The sequence below is a fragment of the Trematomus bernacchii genome, unplaced genomic scaffold (assembly GCF_902827165.1).
Source record: "Trematomus bernacchii unplaced genomic scaffold, fTreBer1.1, whole genome shotgun sequence".
NCBI lineage: Eukaryota > Metazoa > Chordata > Actinopteri > Perciformes > Nototheniidae > Trematomus > Trematomus bernacchii.
This window is the reverse complement of record NW_022987564.1, coordinates 20,777,785-20,795,824: the sequence shown is the minus strand read 5'-3', so window position 1 is coordinate 20,795,824 and position 18,040 is coordinate 20,777,785. Positions and strand designations below refer to the sequence as shown.

The 18,040-nt window shown below is 41.0% G+C and overlaps 2 protein-coding genes across 19 annotated transcripts in view; both read left to right on the top strand.

Moving 5' to 3' along the window:
• The first annotated feature begins 100 nt into the window (after nt 1-100).
• On the top strand, nt 101-16,897 carry LOC117478263 (secretagogin-like). Its single transcript, XM_034125243.1, has 11 exons — nt 101-241; nt 2,330-2,400; nt 2,835-2,930; nt 3,522-3,611; nt 4,160-4,216; nt 14,858-14,935; nt 15,012-15,067; nt 15,174-15,219; nt 15,431-15,490; nt 16,464-16,532; nt 16,658-16,897. Exons 1-11 carry the CDS (start codon nt 184-186, stop codon nt 16,781-16,783), a joined length of 807 nt encoding a protein of 268 aa, XP_033981134.1. The 5' UTR covers nt 101-183; the 3' UTR covers nt 16,784-16,897.
• An 864-nt stretch (nt 16,898-17,761) lies between these two features.
• LOC117478080 (adhesive plaque matrix protein-like) overlaps nt 17,762-18,040 on the top strand; it is a 68,702-nt gene continuing 68,423 nt past the window's right edge. For all 18 annotated transcript variants that reach the window (XM_034124954.1, XM_034124956.1, XM_034124957.1 and 15 more), the window contains exons 1-2: nt 17,762-17,850; nt 17,938-17,981. In XM_034124954.1, coding sequence (XP_033980845.1) covers nt 17,828-17,850; nt 17,938-17,981 — 67 coding nt within the window. In that variant the 5' untranslated portion in view covers nt 17,762-17,827. The remainder of the gene's footprint in view (nt 17,851-17,937; nt 17,982-18,040) is intronic.

Below are 18,040 nucleotides of genomic sequence, written 5' to 3'. Positions count from 1 at the left end.
TCTGTTTCTCTCCCCTCCTTTTCCCCTCACTCTCTCCCCCTCCCTCCTTTATATACAAGCTGTTGGGTCCCTCTTCAGTGTCATTTCGCTAAGAGACAATTTGAATCAGAATACTTTTTCTCTCAGAGAATAACGGATCATCTGTGTTTGGTTTCTTGTTATCTTTGTTGTGTTGTCAGCACCATGGACAGACTGGACGCTGCCGCCTTCCTACAGATCTGGGAACATTTCGACCTGGAAGGTAAGAAGATGTTATGGCTCTGAGTCAGTATATTCAGCATAAAAACTGAGTAAATAATGTTTATTGTACCTGCAAATGTGTCTAGTTTAAGGTAAGATGAACCTTTATTGATCCACAGCGGGGAGATTGAAATATTGGAGCAGCACAAAGACAGGATTGGTACAGATAAATAGAGGAAGTCAACAGAAAAAATAAATGGTACAAAAGACAAGAAAATACAAAAAATGAACAACAAATGGAGACATAAATTGTAATATAATAGCGTCGGTGTATGTTGTTTTGTTAGGTCTATGTTAACAGTGTACACCATACCAATTGCATGTCTTCAAAATACTTTATTCATCCCAAGGGAATAGGAAATTGTGACAGACCCTCTATTTATAAAAAAATAAATAATAATGATTAAATAAATGAACATGAGTAAGAATGCAATGCAAAAAAGGGAAACATATTAACATAATATAGTATTTCCTGCTAAATTATGATGAGCTATATAGGTATAGGAAAAAGTATGGTTATGATGTAATATATGGTAGAGTAGAGAAATATACTGTAAGGGTAGAATGGAGTAGAATACAACAGGATCAACTATACATCTAAAGGCCCTTTTAACTTATAGTGCAATATTATTTTAATAGTTAAGACAATATTATTTTAAGTCATGATATTACAACAATCAAAATCTGTGTATATGTCCATTCAAATGCTCAACGTTTTACTGTGATATCTTGTTTCAACAGTTACTATCTAACTTTATCACTTTATTTAAAAAAAAAAATTGTATCATTATTTAAACTTGTATTCTATTTTATCTTTATTACCTTGTGTGAATCCTGTTTTTCACTCTGACCCTGTTGCTGCTATAAACGCCTGAATTTCCCCACGGGGATAAATAAAGTCTTATCTTATCTTATTAACAGACAGCTGTTCGACCGCAATATAAATGCAGGTTAATGCAGGTAATTACAGATGACTCGATTATATGTACAAATTAAATGGATTAATTGATTTTCAAACATTTGTTAGATATATTTCACTACAGTTTTATTTATTATTATTACTTGCCTTTAAAAAAAACAAGTATTGTACAAAACATCTTTTATGATAGGTTTAGGGGAAATAAAGCTGTCAGGAACCAGAAATACTTGTTGTGATTTTAAGCAGCATCATTATTAACTTATCAAGAGTGGAAAGACAACAGAATTAATGAAATAATAATGATGATGATTCTTTAAATCAGAGGTCTTCAACAGGGGGTCCGCGACCCCCAGGGGGTCCGCGGAGGTACTGCAGGGGGGTCGCGAAATCTTTGGTTGATTAAACAATTTTTTATATTTCTTAAAAAAAAAAAAATGTCCAAACATTTTTTTCCCACAAATTGAAATGTCTCTTTAAATGTACATTAACATGAATCCAACATATTGTAGCGAACGGAGAAATGGAGGCAGAAGACGTTATCTTTCAGTCAGCAATGCACGCATTCAGCTACACACAGTAGCTATCTCAAGCTAGGCGCCGGTTCACTCACAGCAGGAGACTACCCCGGACCTGTCCCACCAGGCCTCCTGTACACAAAGGGGAGGACCCGCCCCTATCGCTGCTGTGCCAATCACGAGGCCGCATGACACACGCTGGCTCTGTCATTATTTGAATAGCTTAGTATTGAATGTACAATAACAGAGTAGCTATGTTTATACACGGCACTAGGCCCCGTTTAATATAAAACACAATTGTATGCCATACATATAGTAGGGGGGTCCCTGCTCCAGCTCTCCATCAGTTTGGGGGTCCCTGGCCTGAAAAACGTTGAAGACCCCTGCTTTAAATAATTTTTAAATAATTTTTCCTGACAATATCAGTGATAATCAGTTTGAAGCTCAAACATCCAGCTATACTGGGATGAAACCATAGCAGATAAACGTGCAAGCCAGAAACATATCAACACAAATACAAGACAAGGTTTAAGGTCTTCTGTCAATCTACACACGAGCAATTTTACACAACAAAAAAATGATAAAACAACTTTTCCTCCATTTTATCCTTGTTTTTATCCAGTTGATTTTACAAGATGAATGTTTGTTTTTTAAGATAACGGTTACATTGAAGGAAAGGAGCTGGACGCCTTCTTTCAACACATGCTGGAAACATTTGGATTGAAGGTAAAGCGATTACGTATAAGGCTATGTGTTATTATAGTTTTACTACAATTGTTGATAGAAAATAATGAAATATAGTTATGAGTGACCATAGAAAAACACCTTTAATTTTTCGATGTCATCTAGTTGGCCTTGTATGATCAGCAAATCTTTTAACTTATTCTCATGTTTATATAAAATGAGATAGCTTTCAGCCTTTCATTTGTAAATGGATATCAATGAGCAACACTCTGCCACACTGGTTTATGTGATGCTACCACAAGGGGGCACCAAAGTAAGAAATGTCATAATGTGCACATCCCGGCTTTAGAAATATAGATTTACTAAACCAAGTATCTACTTTGAAACATCCATTCATCATTCAGTTCATACATTTGAACAAATAACACACTACCTGAGTTCATTGGAAATCTCCATAAAGTCCATGTTGTTTTCAGAGAGAGGAGATACATGAGGAGAAGATCATCAGACTGAGAGAAAGGTTCATGTCTGCGTACGACACCGCAGCTGACGGACGCCTGCAGATACAAGAGGTACACTCCCCCTTTGCTAGGGTACCTTTATATTCAATACTGCGCGTACACTTTGCCGATTATACTTACAGTGTGTTGTTTTTTATGCTGCTGCAATGCAAACATGTCCTAAATTGGGATCAATAAAGTACCTCTTATATTATTTTACTTACAGTAACATATTAAATGCAGGACTTTTGCTTGTAATGGAATAGTTTTACATTGTTAGTACTTTATCTCAAGTAAAGGATCTGAATACTTCCTCTACTCTTGCATCTAAACAGATTATCTGTCTTAAACACTTCTTTCAGGAGATAGAGTGATAGTTTCCTGCAGTTGTCAACTGCAGTTTGAGATCAGCGATACAATAAATACAGCCAAAATTACCTCTTCAGAATGAAAGGTTCAAGTGTTAGGGAAGATCTTTACCTGGAAAGAAAATCTGAAAATATAGTTAGGTTCAGTTGTTGGTGGACACACACAGTCTTACATTAAGCCATCCTGACAATTACAGGGTTCCCCTTTCACCAGATCCTAGAGTGATTTGGATTTACATTCAAACTGATGTATCATGTAAAGCCTCTTCAGTTACAGTTGATGTGTTTTCCCCAGCTGGCCACCATTATGCTGCCAGAGGAGGAGAACTTCCTGCTTCTGTTCCGCAGAGAAACACCGCTGGACAACAGCGTGGAGTTCATGAGGGTGAGGGTCAAAGGTCAACATATGATACAGGTTCAACATATATGTGAGGTGTATAAAAAGAGGAGAGGGGAAGCTCAGGAAATATAGAAAAACACAACACACCATCTGATTTGAAAAAGAGCTGAAGAAGACATGATGAAAATAAACAGCCCTTTCCAGGTTTGGCTCTTTTATTAATACCTAAATCTAATAGTGATGCTGAATGGATGGTGACTTGTTAGATTTTGTTAATTCTTTCTCCGTAGAAAGATTCTTAAAGTTGTTGATGACATTATCTCTCATTCCTTTCCAAAATCTCCACTTGTGCAAAACAAATATTGTGATATGAAAGAGTTTAATAAACCTTTTGAGTTGTTAAAGGCTTTTTCTATTTTGGAATAGCACCAACTACACAACAAACTCATTTTTATTTTATAGAAACGTAGAGAATTATAAGTGTATTTATGGTTTATATAGTGATGGTTGTAATTAACATTGCAGATGTTAGACTCAAACTTTAGTATATTTCATATTTGTTGCATTTTCAGTGATGTGTCTCTTGTGTGTAGATCTGGAGGAGCTATGACGCAGACAGCAGTGGCTACATCTCAGCCATCGAGCTCAAGGTATCTGATGAGTTCACACGTGCTGCAGCAGACTATCATACACCTAATCCAGTCTGTGGTTAGATCACAGAGCTCATCTGGATCTGGAAATGTGTGACTATTGATTTATAGTCAGAACTTTCAAATATAAATGCAGCGTTGATGTTTTATCTTTACTCAATTAAATATAAATGTAATGTAAAATTAGAATATGTATATGAGCATTATATATATCCTTTATTTAACCAGGTAAAAGTGTCATTGAGATTAAAATCTCTTTTCCAAGAGCGACCTGGCCAAGAGGGCAGCATGAACAAAGTTACAACAGATAAAACACAGACAATACAGGCAGACGAATACAGCGGTCGTAAAACACAAATTGACACATTAACCAGTAAATATGCAAATTAAAGAAACTATTATAAATCATTAAAAACTGGCACAATTTAAAACGACTTCAATTATGGGATATACGAGCAATCACATCGCCCAATAGATTCTTGTTCTCTGTCCTTTAAGATGGACTTGAACTCCCCCATAGTGATCAAATCTGAGAGTTTCAGCTCCTTCTCTACTTTATTCCAAGCAGAAGGGGCAGCATATTTAAAAGCTTTTTTACCCAGTTCTGTTCTCACTTTAGGAACCAGGATCTGAATAAAATCTTGCTACACTGTAGGTGCGCCGCGTTTGCGCTTCAGAGGAAGCTCCCTCCGCAAAGTGAGGCCCCATCCGCGAGGGGTCTACGTGATCTGCGTGTAGGGAGGGGCGGTCCTGTATAATAACGTCATATTAAATGCAGTCATTTGGTCTTTAGCAACAGCTTGTGATGCAGATGCTGCCAGTTTGTTGACGGCCTGTGTGTTGATGGGACTTCTCATGCTCCCTAAATGTTTCCCCTGCCTTTCGCCAGTTGTTAAACCCTGCTTTCACAAAACTCCCATCCCTGATCTTGTCTGCGCTGACGACCTTCTTTTCTATAGCAGAGCAACAGAAGAAGCCCACCGCATTATCACTTTCTCTTATATAGTGAAGCTTTTTTATAGACTGCTTACACTAAAATGCTAACTCAAAAATAGTAACTAAAAATAAAACTTTTGTATTGATTTGTTTAGTGAACTTTTTGGCGTTGCAGTTACAACTCTCCGCCAACAGATGGGGGTGCTGCAGCCCCCTCAGCACCCCCCCTTCCCGCATCCCTGTTGGGAGCGCATGCCATATAGACATTGTATTTTACACATATGTGCAAATATAAGAGGGAACCAGCCCAAGCAGAGATTTATATATAAAACCCAACCAATGGGAAAGTCTGTCTGCAGACAAAGATGGCCAATTAGCAGCAGCATACAAAGTGCAGTGGTGTACACGATATCCACATCCAGTAACAAAACGTAATGCACAATGGTACACAGTAGAATATAAGATAAGATAAGTTGATCCCAATTTGGGAAATGTTTGCGTTGCAGCAGCATAAAAAGACATAGCAGCAGTAGCCAAACTCTTTATATGTATATGTATATACTGTATGTTGTAGTTTCCTTTTTATGTGTTTTTTTTTGTTAAATATTTAGTCGTATTGCATTTTCAGAAAAAAAGTAAAATAAGAAGTTACCTTGGTGTGAATTTTTTTAAGTGCACCTCTATTAGTTTGTTCACTGAAATACTTGAGAAGTCAAAATTTCCCTAAAGAAAAACGTACATAATACATAAACAAAAATAAATACAAAAGTTCTATATTTGAGACAATTAAAGAGTTTTAGTAAGTGGATTTAGCGGCAACATTTAATACATCATCCTGCTAGCACCTAAAAAAGCAGTAAATTAGGTTATTGGTGTTATGTTATATTGCTCTAAATCAGGGGTCACCAACCTTTTTTAGGGTGAGGGCTAAAATAAAACAAGTTGGGGGCTACTTTTACTCCTCTTTTTCTTTCTTTTTTGTAGTGTATATATTTAGCACATTTTAACATTATGATATGCTGACCTTTAACCTTTGTGTGCTGTTTGGGTCTGTGGGACCCGTTTGCAGTGTTTACTAAAAGAACATACATGCAATATAATTATTTTAACCTGCTTTATTTGGGGGTGGACCTCACCTCCTCTAGGGGGGTCCTCACCTCCTCTAGGGGGGTCCTCACCTCCTCGAGGGGGGTCGGGGGGCATGCACCCCCGTGAAGATTATTTTTAAATGTTGAAGTGAAATGCATCAATCTGGAGCACTTTGAGCACAAGATGAATTGATGGAAACAGCTCTCAACACTCAGATGAAAGGGAGCTGTATACTTTTCAATAATCCAAACATCTTTAGAATATGATCACAACCAATAACAAATCATTTAAACTGGTTTATTCTTATCTTATGTTACCTAGTTAGCATTCTTTCTTTTTATGTATGCTTATTTTACTAATCACTCCCCTTTCAAACTGTTTTTTGTTTTTTTTACTGTTTTTACACATTGGAATGATTTCTTACTTTATCTATATTAAATAGATAAAGGTGTGCTCTCCCTAGCTCTCTCGCTCTCTCCCTCCCTCCCTCTAAGGGAGGACGGGTGTTAGATAGATATAGAGTTGTAGTAAGTAGATAGAGCTCGCTATGATTGAGGTTTCGTTTATGCATAGGGTAGATTCTTTTAATTACATTTCCTTTTTTGTTTTGTGTATTTTATACATTTTGGATTTGCTTGGCGAGCTATTTTTAGAACATGCCCCGCGGGCGACTCACGTTGCCCCTGTGGGCGACCAAGTGCCCGCGGGCACCGTGTTGGCTACCCCTGCTCTAAATTGTAATTAAGCTTTCTTCAGACAATAGGTATTGTAGGGTTATCATACAGTATGTCACTCTGTCTATGTCAACCAGACAATACTCCACTGTCCTGCAAATCCCTCGTCGGCTGGATGAGCTACTAACGTTTAAGCTTGGTTGAGCTACGAGTGGCTACTAAGGTTAGCTGCTACGCCAGCAGCGACACTTACCACAAACAATTCCAGCTCAACTTCTCCACCCAGCTCGATCATCTGCCATGCTGTGGATCTTTCTGTGTTTCTGGCTCTTTCCCCATCTCTGGTCGGCAGGTCCGTGGCAAACACAAACAGCTATCAACTCTGCATCTGTCCTGACCGGCATTACGCTAAAGTACTCCATCACGCAGCTGCTTGAGTTAAGACATTACAGCACTCCAAACTGTATCTCAGCACTTAAACAACTTGGAATTCTACGCCGATGCCGCTACATCCACAGAACCTCCCGTAGAGAGTTTGTTTATTCCCAGTCTGGAGACTCCATTCCATCACTCTGGTCAACTGAGCGCACTGTCGCACTATTACCACGTCATCAGACTACCGCCGCTCCTGGAACTAGTAGTAGCTCTGGAAACACGACTTCTATACACCAAGCGGGACAGAAAACGTGGAGTGGATTTCAGCCTACTTCTTCCTCTACAAACCACCATTTCATCAAGCCTCAAAATAGAACTATTTAACACACAATCCCTCACTAATAAATCATGTCTCATTCATGGTCACATCCTAGATAGGGGGATTGACTTAATGTGTCTTACTGAGACCTGGCATCAGCCAGAGGCCTATTCAGTCCTAAATGAAACCTGTCCTCCTGGCTATAATTACCTGGAGAAAGCCCACCTCACTGGTCGCGGTGCAGGCTTAGCCGTAATACACCGCAGTGACCTGAAACTGACCCCCTTGTCTCTTCCTGACCTATCCTCCTTTGAATGCCTTGCATTCAAATGCAAATCCCCTTTCCCCATGACTATTCTTCTCATCTACCGATCACCCAAACCAAACCCAGCCTTCATCTCAGAGATAAATGAACTTCTCTCTTCAATCTGTACCACATCTGCAAATACTGTCATACTCGGGGATTTGAACATCCATGTTGACACCCCCTCCCGCCAACCTGCAGCTGACTTCCTACAACTACTGGATGTTCTCAACCTCAAACAGCATGTGGATGTCCCCACGCACACCAGGGGGCACACGCTTGACTTGGTCATCACTGACTCTGCCCCCATCACAAATCTGTTGGTGTACAATCTGGGAGTGAGGATCACAAGGTTGTTTCAATGGAGTTCAAATTGTCTCACCACATCAAGCCCAAACGTCAAATCCATTTCAGAAATATGAAACACATCGACACAGACATCATGACTTTGGACCTGCAGCAAATCCCCCCCCCCTGCAAATTTCACAACAGTCAGTGAATCAGTGGAATTCTACAATAAAACCCTGAGTACTGTCCTGGACTCACTGTTCACAGATTAGCCTATCAGGATCATCAAAAAACCTATTCAAAGTCACTCAAAAAAGCACGGTCACAGTTCTACTCCGACATCATCAGTAAAAATCCTGGAAACTCCAAGCAGCTTTTCTCAACTATTGATCATCTCCTCAAGCCACAAACTCCCTCACACATCGACACTACAGAAGAGCAGTGCAATCATTTTGTTACTTTCTTCAGGACAAAAGTTGCCACTATTCGCTCTCTTCTCTCCACCCCCTGCGCTGTGTTTGTCCCTACTGTCAACCCACAGCCTGGGACTTTCCAACCGCTCTGTTGCTTCATGGAGATCTCTCAGCAAGAGGTTGAGGACATCATCCGCAGGATGAAACCCTCCACCTGCACACTAGACCCTCTACCCACAGCCCTTGTCAAATCCAACATCTCTGCTATAAGTCCCATGATCACTGACGTCATCAACAGCTCCCTCAAGGCTGGTCATGTTCCATCTGCTCTTAAAACTGCCGTCATCCGACCCCTTCTCAAAAAACCCATCCTAGACCCAGACGTCCTCGCCAACTACAGGCCCATCTCCAACCTCCCATTTCTAGCCAAGGTGCTGGAAAAAGTAGTTGCCGCCCAGCTTCAGGACCATCTCCAACTAAATGGCCTCTTTGAGAAATTCCAGTCCGGTTTCCGTTCCGCCCACAGCACTGAAACAGCTCTGGTCAGGGTCACAAACTACCTGTTGATGGCGGCTGACACCCCATCTCTCCTCATCCTCCTGGATCTGACTGCAGCATTCGACACTGTCGACCATAACATCCTCCTTCAGCGCCTCCAATACACCATCGGACTCTCTGACTCCGCCCTGAGCTGGTTCCAGTCCTACCTGTCTGGAAGAACAGAGTACGTCTCCTTGGGAGGTGCGAGGTCCCATACACACCCTGTCACCTGTGGTGTCCCTCAAGGGTCGGTCCTCGGGCCCACTCTGTTCACCCTTTACACTATGCCCCTTGGCCGTGTCATCAGCCAGCCAGCATGGAATATCATTCCATTGCTACGCTGATGACACGCAGCTATATATAAAGACAGACCCTATCCCACATGCATTCTCACTGTCACCATCATCATCACCGTTCCCATCAACATCCTTTAACACCTGCATTGAGGAGATAAAGGCTTGGATGCAACAAAACTTCCTGCAGCTAAATATCTCCAAAACAGAGGCTATTTTAGTTGGCACACCAAACCAGGTCCAGTCATCCCCCATCACCTTTTCTGCCCAAAACATACCCCTCTCCACATCAGTTACCAACCTGGGTGTAAGATTTGACCGACATCTGATCTTTGACACCCACATCAAACAACTATGCAAAACCTCCTTCTACCACCTCAGGAACATTGCAAAACTCCGTCCTACACTCTCCCTGTCAGGAACAACTGGTCCATGCCTTTTTTTTGTTTCCTCAAGGCTTGACTATTGCAACGCTCTCCTCATCGGGACTCCTAGCTGGAGCCTTCAGAAGCTCCAATACATACAGAACAGTGCCACTGGGATCCTGATGAGGGTGAGAAAGTACAACCACATCACACCCGTCCTTTATTCCCTCCACTGGCTTCCTGTCTCATTCAGGATCTAATACTAGATCGCACTAATCACCCATCAGTGCATCCACGGGAATGCTCCTTCATACCTCAAAGAACTACTCACATCACAAACCTCCAAACGCAACCTCCGTTCCACAACAAACCATCTGCTTCGTCCCCCCAGGACCAAACTCCGCACAATGGGGGATCGGGCTTTATGTGCAGCTACTCCTCACCTGTGGAATTCCCTCCCAGACCATCTGAGGACTCCCCAGACCACTGACGCCTTTAACCTGTTACGCACCGCCCCCCCGGTACCGGGCGGATAAACGCGTCATTTGCCGGAAACAACGTCTAAGGAATCTTAATATTGAATAAACTATGAATGTTTTATATCCATGTAACGGGAAGAAACTCAGCTAACTGATCTTTTTTTTTTTTAAATAAAAAAACAAAAACACAATGCTAACACTCAGCCTCTGAATTAGCCACGAGCGAAAAAATGTAACCTATCACTGCACCTAAACTCACTCATAACTCCCTCATTACTTATCCTAGATGCACAGCCAACCCCTCGATTAGCATCTCCTGGAGACACAGAATCTGTGGGTGTCCACCTCAACACTCAGTGATAAACATTTGCGACGCTATAAACGAAGACGTACATCAAAACATGTGGCGCTAGGTAGCTACAAACGCTAACATGGCTTACCTTGGTCAAAACTGGTCTTCAATGGCATTAAAACGATAAAAAAACGATGCTGCAGTTAATCCATAGGTTAATCCAATGTGTCTGTGTCCTCTTTGAAATGATTTCTGATAATCCATAAGCAATAAAACTGCTTTTTCGTTTCCAAATGTCAGAGCGAGAGATCGCTTCACTCTGGTGCAAACCTGCATGCGGGAAGCCCCCACCGTTTGTTTTCACAACGAGTGTGTGTGGGGGCCTCCTCCTTCGATTCTATTGGCTCTAATGGTCAGAAAGAGGTGTCAACCATCAAAATCGACCAAGGGGGGCCAGAGATATGAAAAAATAATGTCACCCAAATCACCTCAGAGGTGGAGTGGTTTTGGCTAAACCTCTCTAAAAAGGTCAAATGTCACTTGTTTTGCATCAATCTTGATACAGGGTACTTATTATATGTTGTACTTTGGATTCTTAAAGCTTTTAGTCTACTAACCTATCATCCAAGGGTAGTTTTCACTATAAGTAAAAAATAATTGTTGGACGGACACTATAATTTACAGTTTTTTACTATGTAAAATCTGAATTTTCTTTAAAATAAAAAACATCTATATTGATTCTGACACTTCTACATCCAACTCACAAATGTAACCTTTCTTTAATAAAATAAATTATTCATATAACCCTTTTAGAAGTTAAGTTGTAGTCATTTGTTTTGGGCATGTCATTTTCGAGCCTGAAACATGAAAAACAGGCTTGGTGCTTAACAGGTTAAGAAAGGCCTAAAAACCTTTCTTTAAATAAAAGCCTTTGATGAAAGCCTTTTTGTTTGTTTCTTACGCCTCCTGTAGCACTTTGGGATTGCTTTTAGCAATGAAAGGTGCTTTACAAATACAATTTATTAGGGCCTGAGCACGAAGTGTGCGAAGACCTATTGTTATTCACAGAAATATTATTCTTATAATTCTCGCTCTGCGCTTTAGAGGGCTTTACGACGCCATTCATGTAGCGACATTTTGCACAGCCCCCAGGAATGGTGAAAATGTTTACATTCTGGAGTGGATGGGTTCAAAATGTTCAACATGCTCGCTAGCGCCACCTATGAAAAATCGGTTTTTCGAAGAATTTACATAGTCGCACCGTAAGTTGGATGGACCTGAAATGTTCCACACTTATCCGGGTGGACCTGTTCTACATATTATCCTCTTGAACCCTTAAGCTCTGCCTACTTTGATTATTTTTTTTATTAGCATAATGTGAAAAAAAGTGAAATATTAACTTAAATTTCAATTTTTAGTTTTCCTACACCAAACTTAGTATACAGCATCGGTGGAGGGTCAGACACATTACCGTAGGAAATTAGCACGATGTGTGGAAAAATGTGGCCGCCATCAATCAAAAGGTATTAGCAGAAAGGTGTGGCTTAGACATAAATGCTCATAATTCATCAACAATGTATCCATTTAACACAGATGTCAGTGGATAGGTTCAGTCTGTCTTGGGGAATAGGCACACCAAAGCATGTTCATTTTGGACTATAGGTGGCGCAAAAAACACCACAAATGTATACAGCAAGAACGGATGGACGAAATATATATATTTTGTAATACACAGACTCGGAGGCTGAGTATGAACTAGTGTTAATTTCGTTGGCTAAAACTATGACGAAATATGTTCGTCAACAACCTTTTTTTCCATGACTAAAACGAGACGATGACGAGACGGCACCGACGGCAGTAAACAATAACTGTAACGAAATCAACATGCAATATTGTTGACGAAAAGTGACGAGACAAAAATGTAGTTTACTAAATAAAAACTATGCCAAAATCTCTCTTTACTTTCGTTGACGAAAAATGAGGAGACGAAATATTATCAAAGATAACGTTACATCTCTGACAGTCAGTTTTTCTCCCAGCAGTTCCATTTCCGGTGCTGCGGCTGGGCAGCAGCTGTGTGTCTGTGCTGCGGGCAGCGGGAAATTTGAATTACACCGGGCCAGCGGCACACTGTGAACTGTCAGGAAAACTCGGGTCTAACTCATGGGCCGTATCTCATTTCTGGGATTTCCACTCCTCGACTCCTCGACTCCTCGAATCCTCGGTGCTCCGGTAGTGACCCGGAAATGAATTTCAGCGCGCCATGTTGAAGGACATCTCATTTCTCTAAATGCACTTCGAGGACCGAGGATCGAGCGTCGAGGCTCTCTGGAGGAGCTATAACCGAGGATACACTGATGGGTCCTCCACGGCTCCTTCGTGGATGCATTTCTGGCAACAGTGATGTTTCAAAGAGTCGTGACGCACGGCCGGACTGATCTCAGCCAATGAAAGCTCTGCATGCATCCCCTGGATATTATTGTATTAACTGCTTTCATCGAGACGCGATGTTTACAGCTGTGAGGTCCGTGCAGAAAGCAGAGCAGTGTGTATAACAGAGGTGTGGACTCGAGTCACATGACTTGGACTCGAGTCAGACTCGAGTTACCAATTTGATGACTTTGGACTCGACTTGACAAAATCACAAAACACTTGCGACTCGACTTGGACTTGAACACCAATGACTCGGGACTTGACTTGGACTTGAGCCTTCTGACTTGAGGTGACTTGATAATTTAATTCAGGGGTCTCCAACACGCCGATCGCGAGATGCCGCTTGAAGAGCAGACTCCCGTCGGGGAGAGCAGAATCTTCAGCCGCTCCGACTCTTGCTGAGAATCCATGCAGGCAGGGGCGGGACTTTATTTTGCTGAGCCACCATGCGGCCAATCATATGCGAGGACACACTAGGATCATACCATTATGTGAAAGAAGGGTGGGGGGCAGACGCTCCAAAGACAGCAGGTGTAGTGGTACAGGCCAGCTACACAGAGCCACGGGGAGACGGGGAGACGGATTTAAATGCAAGCGCGTCGGAAGAAGTCAAGAAATTTGCGAAAACCGAAAAAAGAAGCAGCATCTGGCTGCATGTCAATGATATTGGAGAAAGCAAAGCTGAGTGCAGGATTTGTAAAATGAAAATAACCTTCAGAGCAGGGTTTTTGTTTTGGTAACCACTCAGGATTTATTGCCAGAGGTGGGAGAAGTTCAGATCTTGTACTTGAGTAACAGTACCAGAATGTAGGAATACTCGGTTACAATAAAAGATCCTGCATTCAAAATGTTACAAGTAAAAGTACAAAAGTATTAGCATCAAAATATAGTTAAAGTACCACCTGCAGAGGGATCTAGATGCAGGTGGTCTCTTCCCCATAGAGACCGGCTCGCTGCACATTATCCCTTGCATAAAGATAGATTGTGGGTCCCTTATAACATGTTGTACACGGTGGAAATAAACATTCTGGTTACCTCAACATCAGGGATCTTATACATTAAACTCCTTCTGAATCAGGATAATGTATTTTAATTATACTTAGACTTATACCTTTTTACATCCTACTATCTCGCAACTATAGCCTGTTGTGAATAAAGTTTAATTTCATTTACATCCGGTCTCTGTGGCCTGAAATCGACTCCGGAGGATACATCAGTGTACCTTCGGTTAAAGCTCCTCCAGAGAGCCTCTTCTCTCCTCTCTCTCCTCTCTCTCCCCTCTCTCCCCTCTCTCCCCTCTCTCCTCTACATCAGTGTACCCTTGGTTATAGCTCCTCCAGAGAGACTCCTCTCTCCTCTACATCAGTGTACCCTCGGTTATAGCTCCTCCAGAGAGACTCCTCTCTCCTCTACATCAGTGTACCCTCGGTTATAGCTCCTCCAGAGAGACTCCTCTCTCCTCTAAATCAGTGTATCCTCGGTTACGGCTCCTCCAGACAGCCTCCGCAATCCGTTTCCGGGTCGCTGCCGGAGAACCGAGGACTCGAGGACGTGAACATTTGAGAAATGACAAACGGCTCATTTCGGAGGACTCACGCGTGTCTGCTTGACGCTGGCGCGACCGGCGACCCTCCCCGACAGGCGCATAGACGCGAAGGCCCGCCCACAACTGCGTGCACGTCTGTGACCGCAGTTTTAATTATTATTATTATTATTATTTTTCAGTTTCATATCTCCATACTTTAGGCTGTTGGCAATGGGCATTATTTTTAAATTATGTGAGGCTAGAGGCAAAGCCTCCATTATCTCTCTGCATTTTAGTTCTCTTTTTGTCCCTTCAGGGCTTCCTTCATGACCTCTTCCTCCAACACAGGAAGTCCATCACCCCTGAGAAACTGGAGGAGTACACTGACACCATGGTAACCTGCTCACATGTCCATACTGCTGACCTCTGTTTGTCTCTGACTGATTCCTTCTTAATGTTTCCTCCTGTAGATGAAGATGTTCGACAGGAACAGGGATGGCAGGCTGGACTTAAATGACCTGGCCAGGTACTGTTGACCTGTGTCATGTGACCAAGAGGACACTATTTTTTGGGATAAAAACAGAATTATAAATATGTTTCTAAATAAAAATCATTTTTTCTTGTTGTCTCAGAATATTGGCCCTGAAAGAGAATTTCTTACTGAAGTTTAAGATGGACGTAAGTTTTAAGAAGTTAGATGTTTTTAAATTTAATATTACAATTTTTAGCAAGAGGAAACACTTACAACTCACCTCAATCTCCCTATTTATGTCTAAAGGAGATCTATGCTTTTAGAAGTTGCATGCTAACAGTAGACTCATGTTTCATGCAAATATTGAATTCCTCATTTTAACTGTTTCATTATTCTCCATACTGTGTTTGGTCTCAGGCTTGCAGTCAGGACGACAGAAAGAGAGACTTTGAGAAGATTTTCGCTCACTATGATGTTGTAAGTTTGAATTTAGATAGGTGTTAAATGACTGACCAAACAGAGCAGGGGGGTTATACAAATTGAAAACATCAATATCCTATAAAAAAAACCTGCTTGATTACTACCTTTTATGAATATGTGGTATATTAAATTATGATGGAACAGCAACACGTTTAAAGGGTCCCTATCATGCTTTTTGACATCACTATGTAACACTTGTGCTACTATTGGCTAGCGCTCCAACACATTGTACGTGATAGACTAAGGGGCGGGACATCTCTAAGTGGTTGAGCAATAACAACAGAGCAGGCCAGCTAACCAATCAGAGCAGACTGGGCTCTGGTTTCAGACAGAGGGTGAAAAGAGGTGCTGCAGCACAGACAGTATGAGAAATATAAAGAGCTTTTTGAACATTAAAGCATGGAGACATGTCCCAGTAGAGGGAACAAATACTAATATGAACCTGAAGATGAGCATTATAGGGCCCCTTTAAAATGTTAGCCTATGAGCCGTGCTTCAAATTGGTTTTCAGCCATCACATTTCTTTTTTTATTTGATAAAATCACAGAGAAGCTCATCTAAAGACCATTAGTAATTCAGGTTATCCATCTGTCTGTCCATACTTTGTGGGATTTCCTTTACATTTGGCACATATGTCCACCTGGATTTATGGATAAACTGATTAGAATTTGATGGACAAAGGTTACTATGACCTCACAAAACACATATTTGGCCATAACTGAATAATTAATATGCCTATTATGACAGTGTGCGTGCATGCAGTGGCAATGTGGCTTACCTTGGAACCAGATGGTCAGTGGTTCAAGTCTCAAAGGTGCAACTATGGCAGCCCCTTTGATCAGACACCTTTCCAACAATGAGTTTGTGTATTTCGGGCCTAATGTGTATAGGTCCTGTTAGGTATGTGTGTAACTGTTAATCAACAACAGATTGAAACACTGAGAGAATAAAAAAGTATGCCTTCTTCTAGAGTAAGACGGGTGAGCTGGAGGGCCCTGAGGTGGATGGATTTGTCAAAGATATGATGGAGCTGGTGAAGGTGCCCTTACATTCCCTTATACAGAGCTGATACACAATGTTATTGATCAGATATCAGTCAGTGTCATTCATCAGGAGTCTTCTGACCTCTCTGTAACTCTTCCACCCCCCGACCCTCTCCTCCAGCCTAGCATCAGTGGCACAGACCTCGACAAGTTCAGGAAAGCTCTGATGGGTCACTGCGACATCAATGGAGACGGAAAGATCCAGAAGAACGAGCTGGCTCTCTGCCTCGGCCTCAAACTCAGCTAACAGACCCCCACAACGTTCACACATTTTTCTTTCTTTCCTCTATCCTTCTTTCCATCTTCCTTCTCTCTATGTACAGTACAAATGTGTGTTAAATGTGGAGCATTGAGTTGGGACATAAAAATAGTTTATTTTCTTTGTAATGTAAAAAATAATGAAACATTGTTTGAATTACATTTTTGTGAAACGAGTATCATGAATGATGGCTAATAAAATAGTTTGTGTCTTTGTCAGCTGTGTCTCTCTTTACTGAAACCATAAGTGTGCTACAAAAAGTGCTTTCAGTCACTGCAGGTGACTTTTATAGTGTCCTATAATCAATGGCTGCTTGGAGGAAAGAACATTTACAGTATTTGAGACTAATTATGTGCTTTGGAAAATTATAAGCAGTAATATAAAATATGTGGTTTTCAATAAGCCCCCTAACACATATTTTTTTTTAAGTAATCATACAGTGGTAAAAGGTCCCATAAGATCGCTCAACTTCAGTGGAAGAGAACAATATCTTATTTGCAGTGGAACATATATATAAATTAAATCTTAAACATATGTTAATATGTATACATATGTGTTTGATTTGAATACAGCTTGTCATTTCATAGTGTTTTAAGATCAAAAGCTTACACTTTTTAGGTCTTAGTTTCTGGGTCTTACTCATACCTCTGTGGTATTGAAGGAGGAAAATTAAATCAAAACCTCAATAAACAAAAACAAAACTACTATCAAACTATTATCGCCTGTCAGGGGAATTTTGCCTAGCGGCCAGTTAAAGGTTATCATTTGGTTAAACTGACTTTTAAATCAGATCTGCTGACAGAATGAAATGTGTCAAATTAGCTAAAGTGTGAACACCTGCCCAGGTTGCCAGAGGGCGGAGTTCCCAAGCTGATTCCAATGACTTCATCAGTGCGATGATTGGTCAGCTCATATACCAACACTTTAAAAGCAGCACTGTCTTTGCAGCAGTCATGAATCTGGAACAATAGATTATTTTTGTATTTGCTGCACACCGCTTACAGACTGTTTGGTTTCAGGTTTACACCAAAAATGTATTTTGAATTGTGTGTGAGGTAAGATATTCTTATTTTGGCAGATTTCTTATATTTATTCTACTTAACTGTTTTTGGTTGGCTCATGTTTAATTCCTCTTTTCTTAGAGTTCTTGTGCTCTCACTCTTGATTTTTGGGCAGCAAGCAAAGGGTAAGGATTTACGGTTCACAAGCTGCAGTTGAAATGTATAATTTTCCTATAAGGCTGTC

What these genes read in the sequence shown, in the direction of transcription:
- LOC117478263 (XM_034125243.1), top strand. Translation starts at nt 184, where the DNA reads ATGGACAGACTGGACGCTGCCGCCTTCCTACAGATCTGGGAACATTTC. An exon ending in ACAGCGTGGAGTTCATGAGG is followed by an intron (nt 3,612 to 4,159) that starts GTGAGGGTCAAA and finishes TCTTGTGTGTAG; the next exon opens with ATCTGGAGGAGCTATGACGC. An exon ending in TCTCAGCCATCGAGCTCAAG is followed by an intron (nt 4,217 to 14,857) that starts GTATCTGATGAG and finishes TTGTCCCTTCAG; the next exon opens with GGCTTCCTTCATGACCTCTT.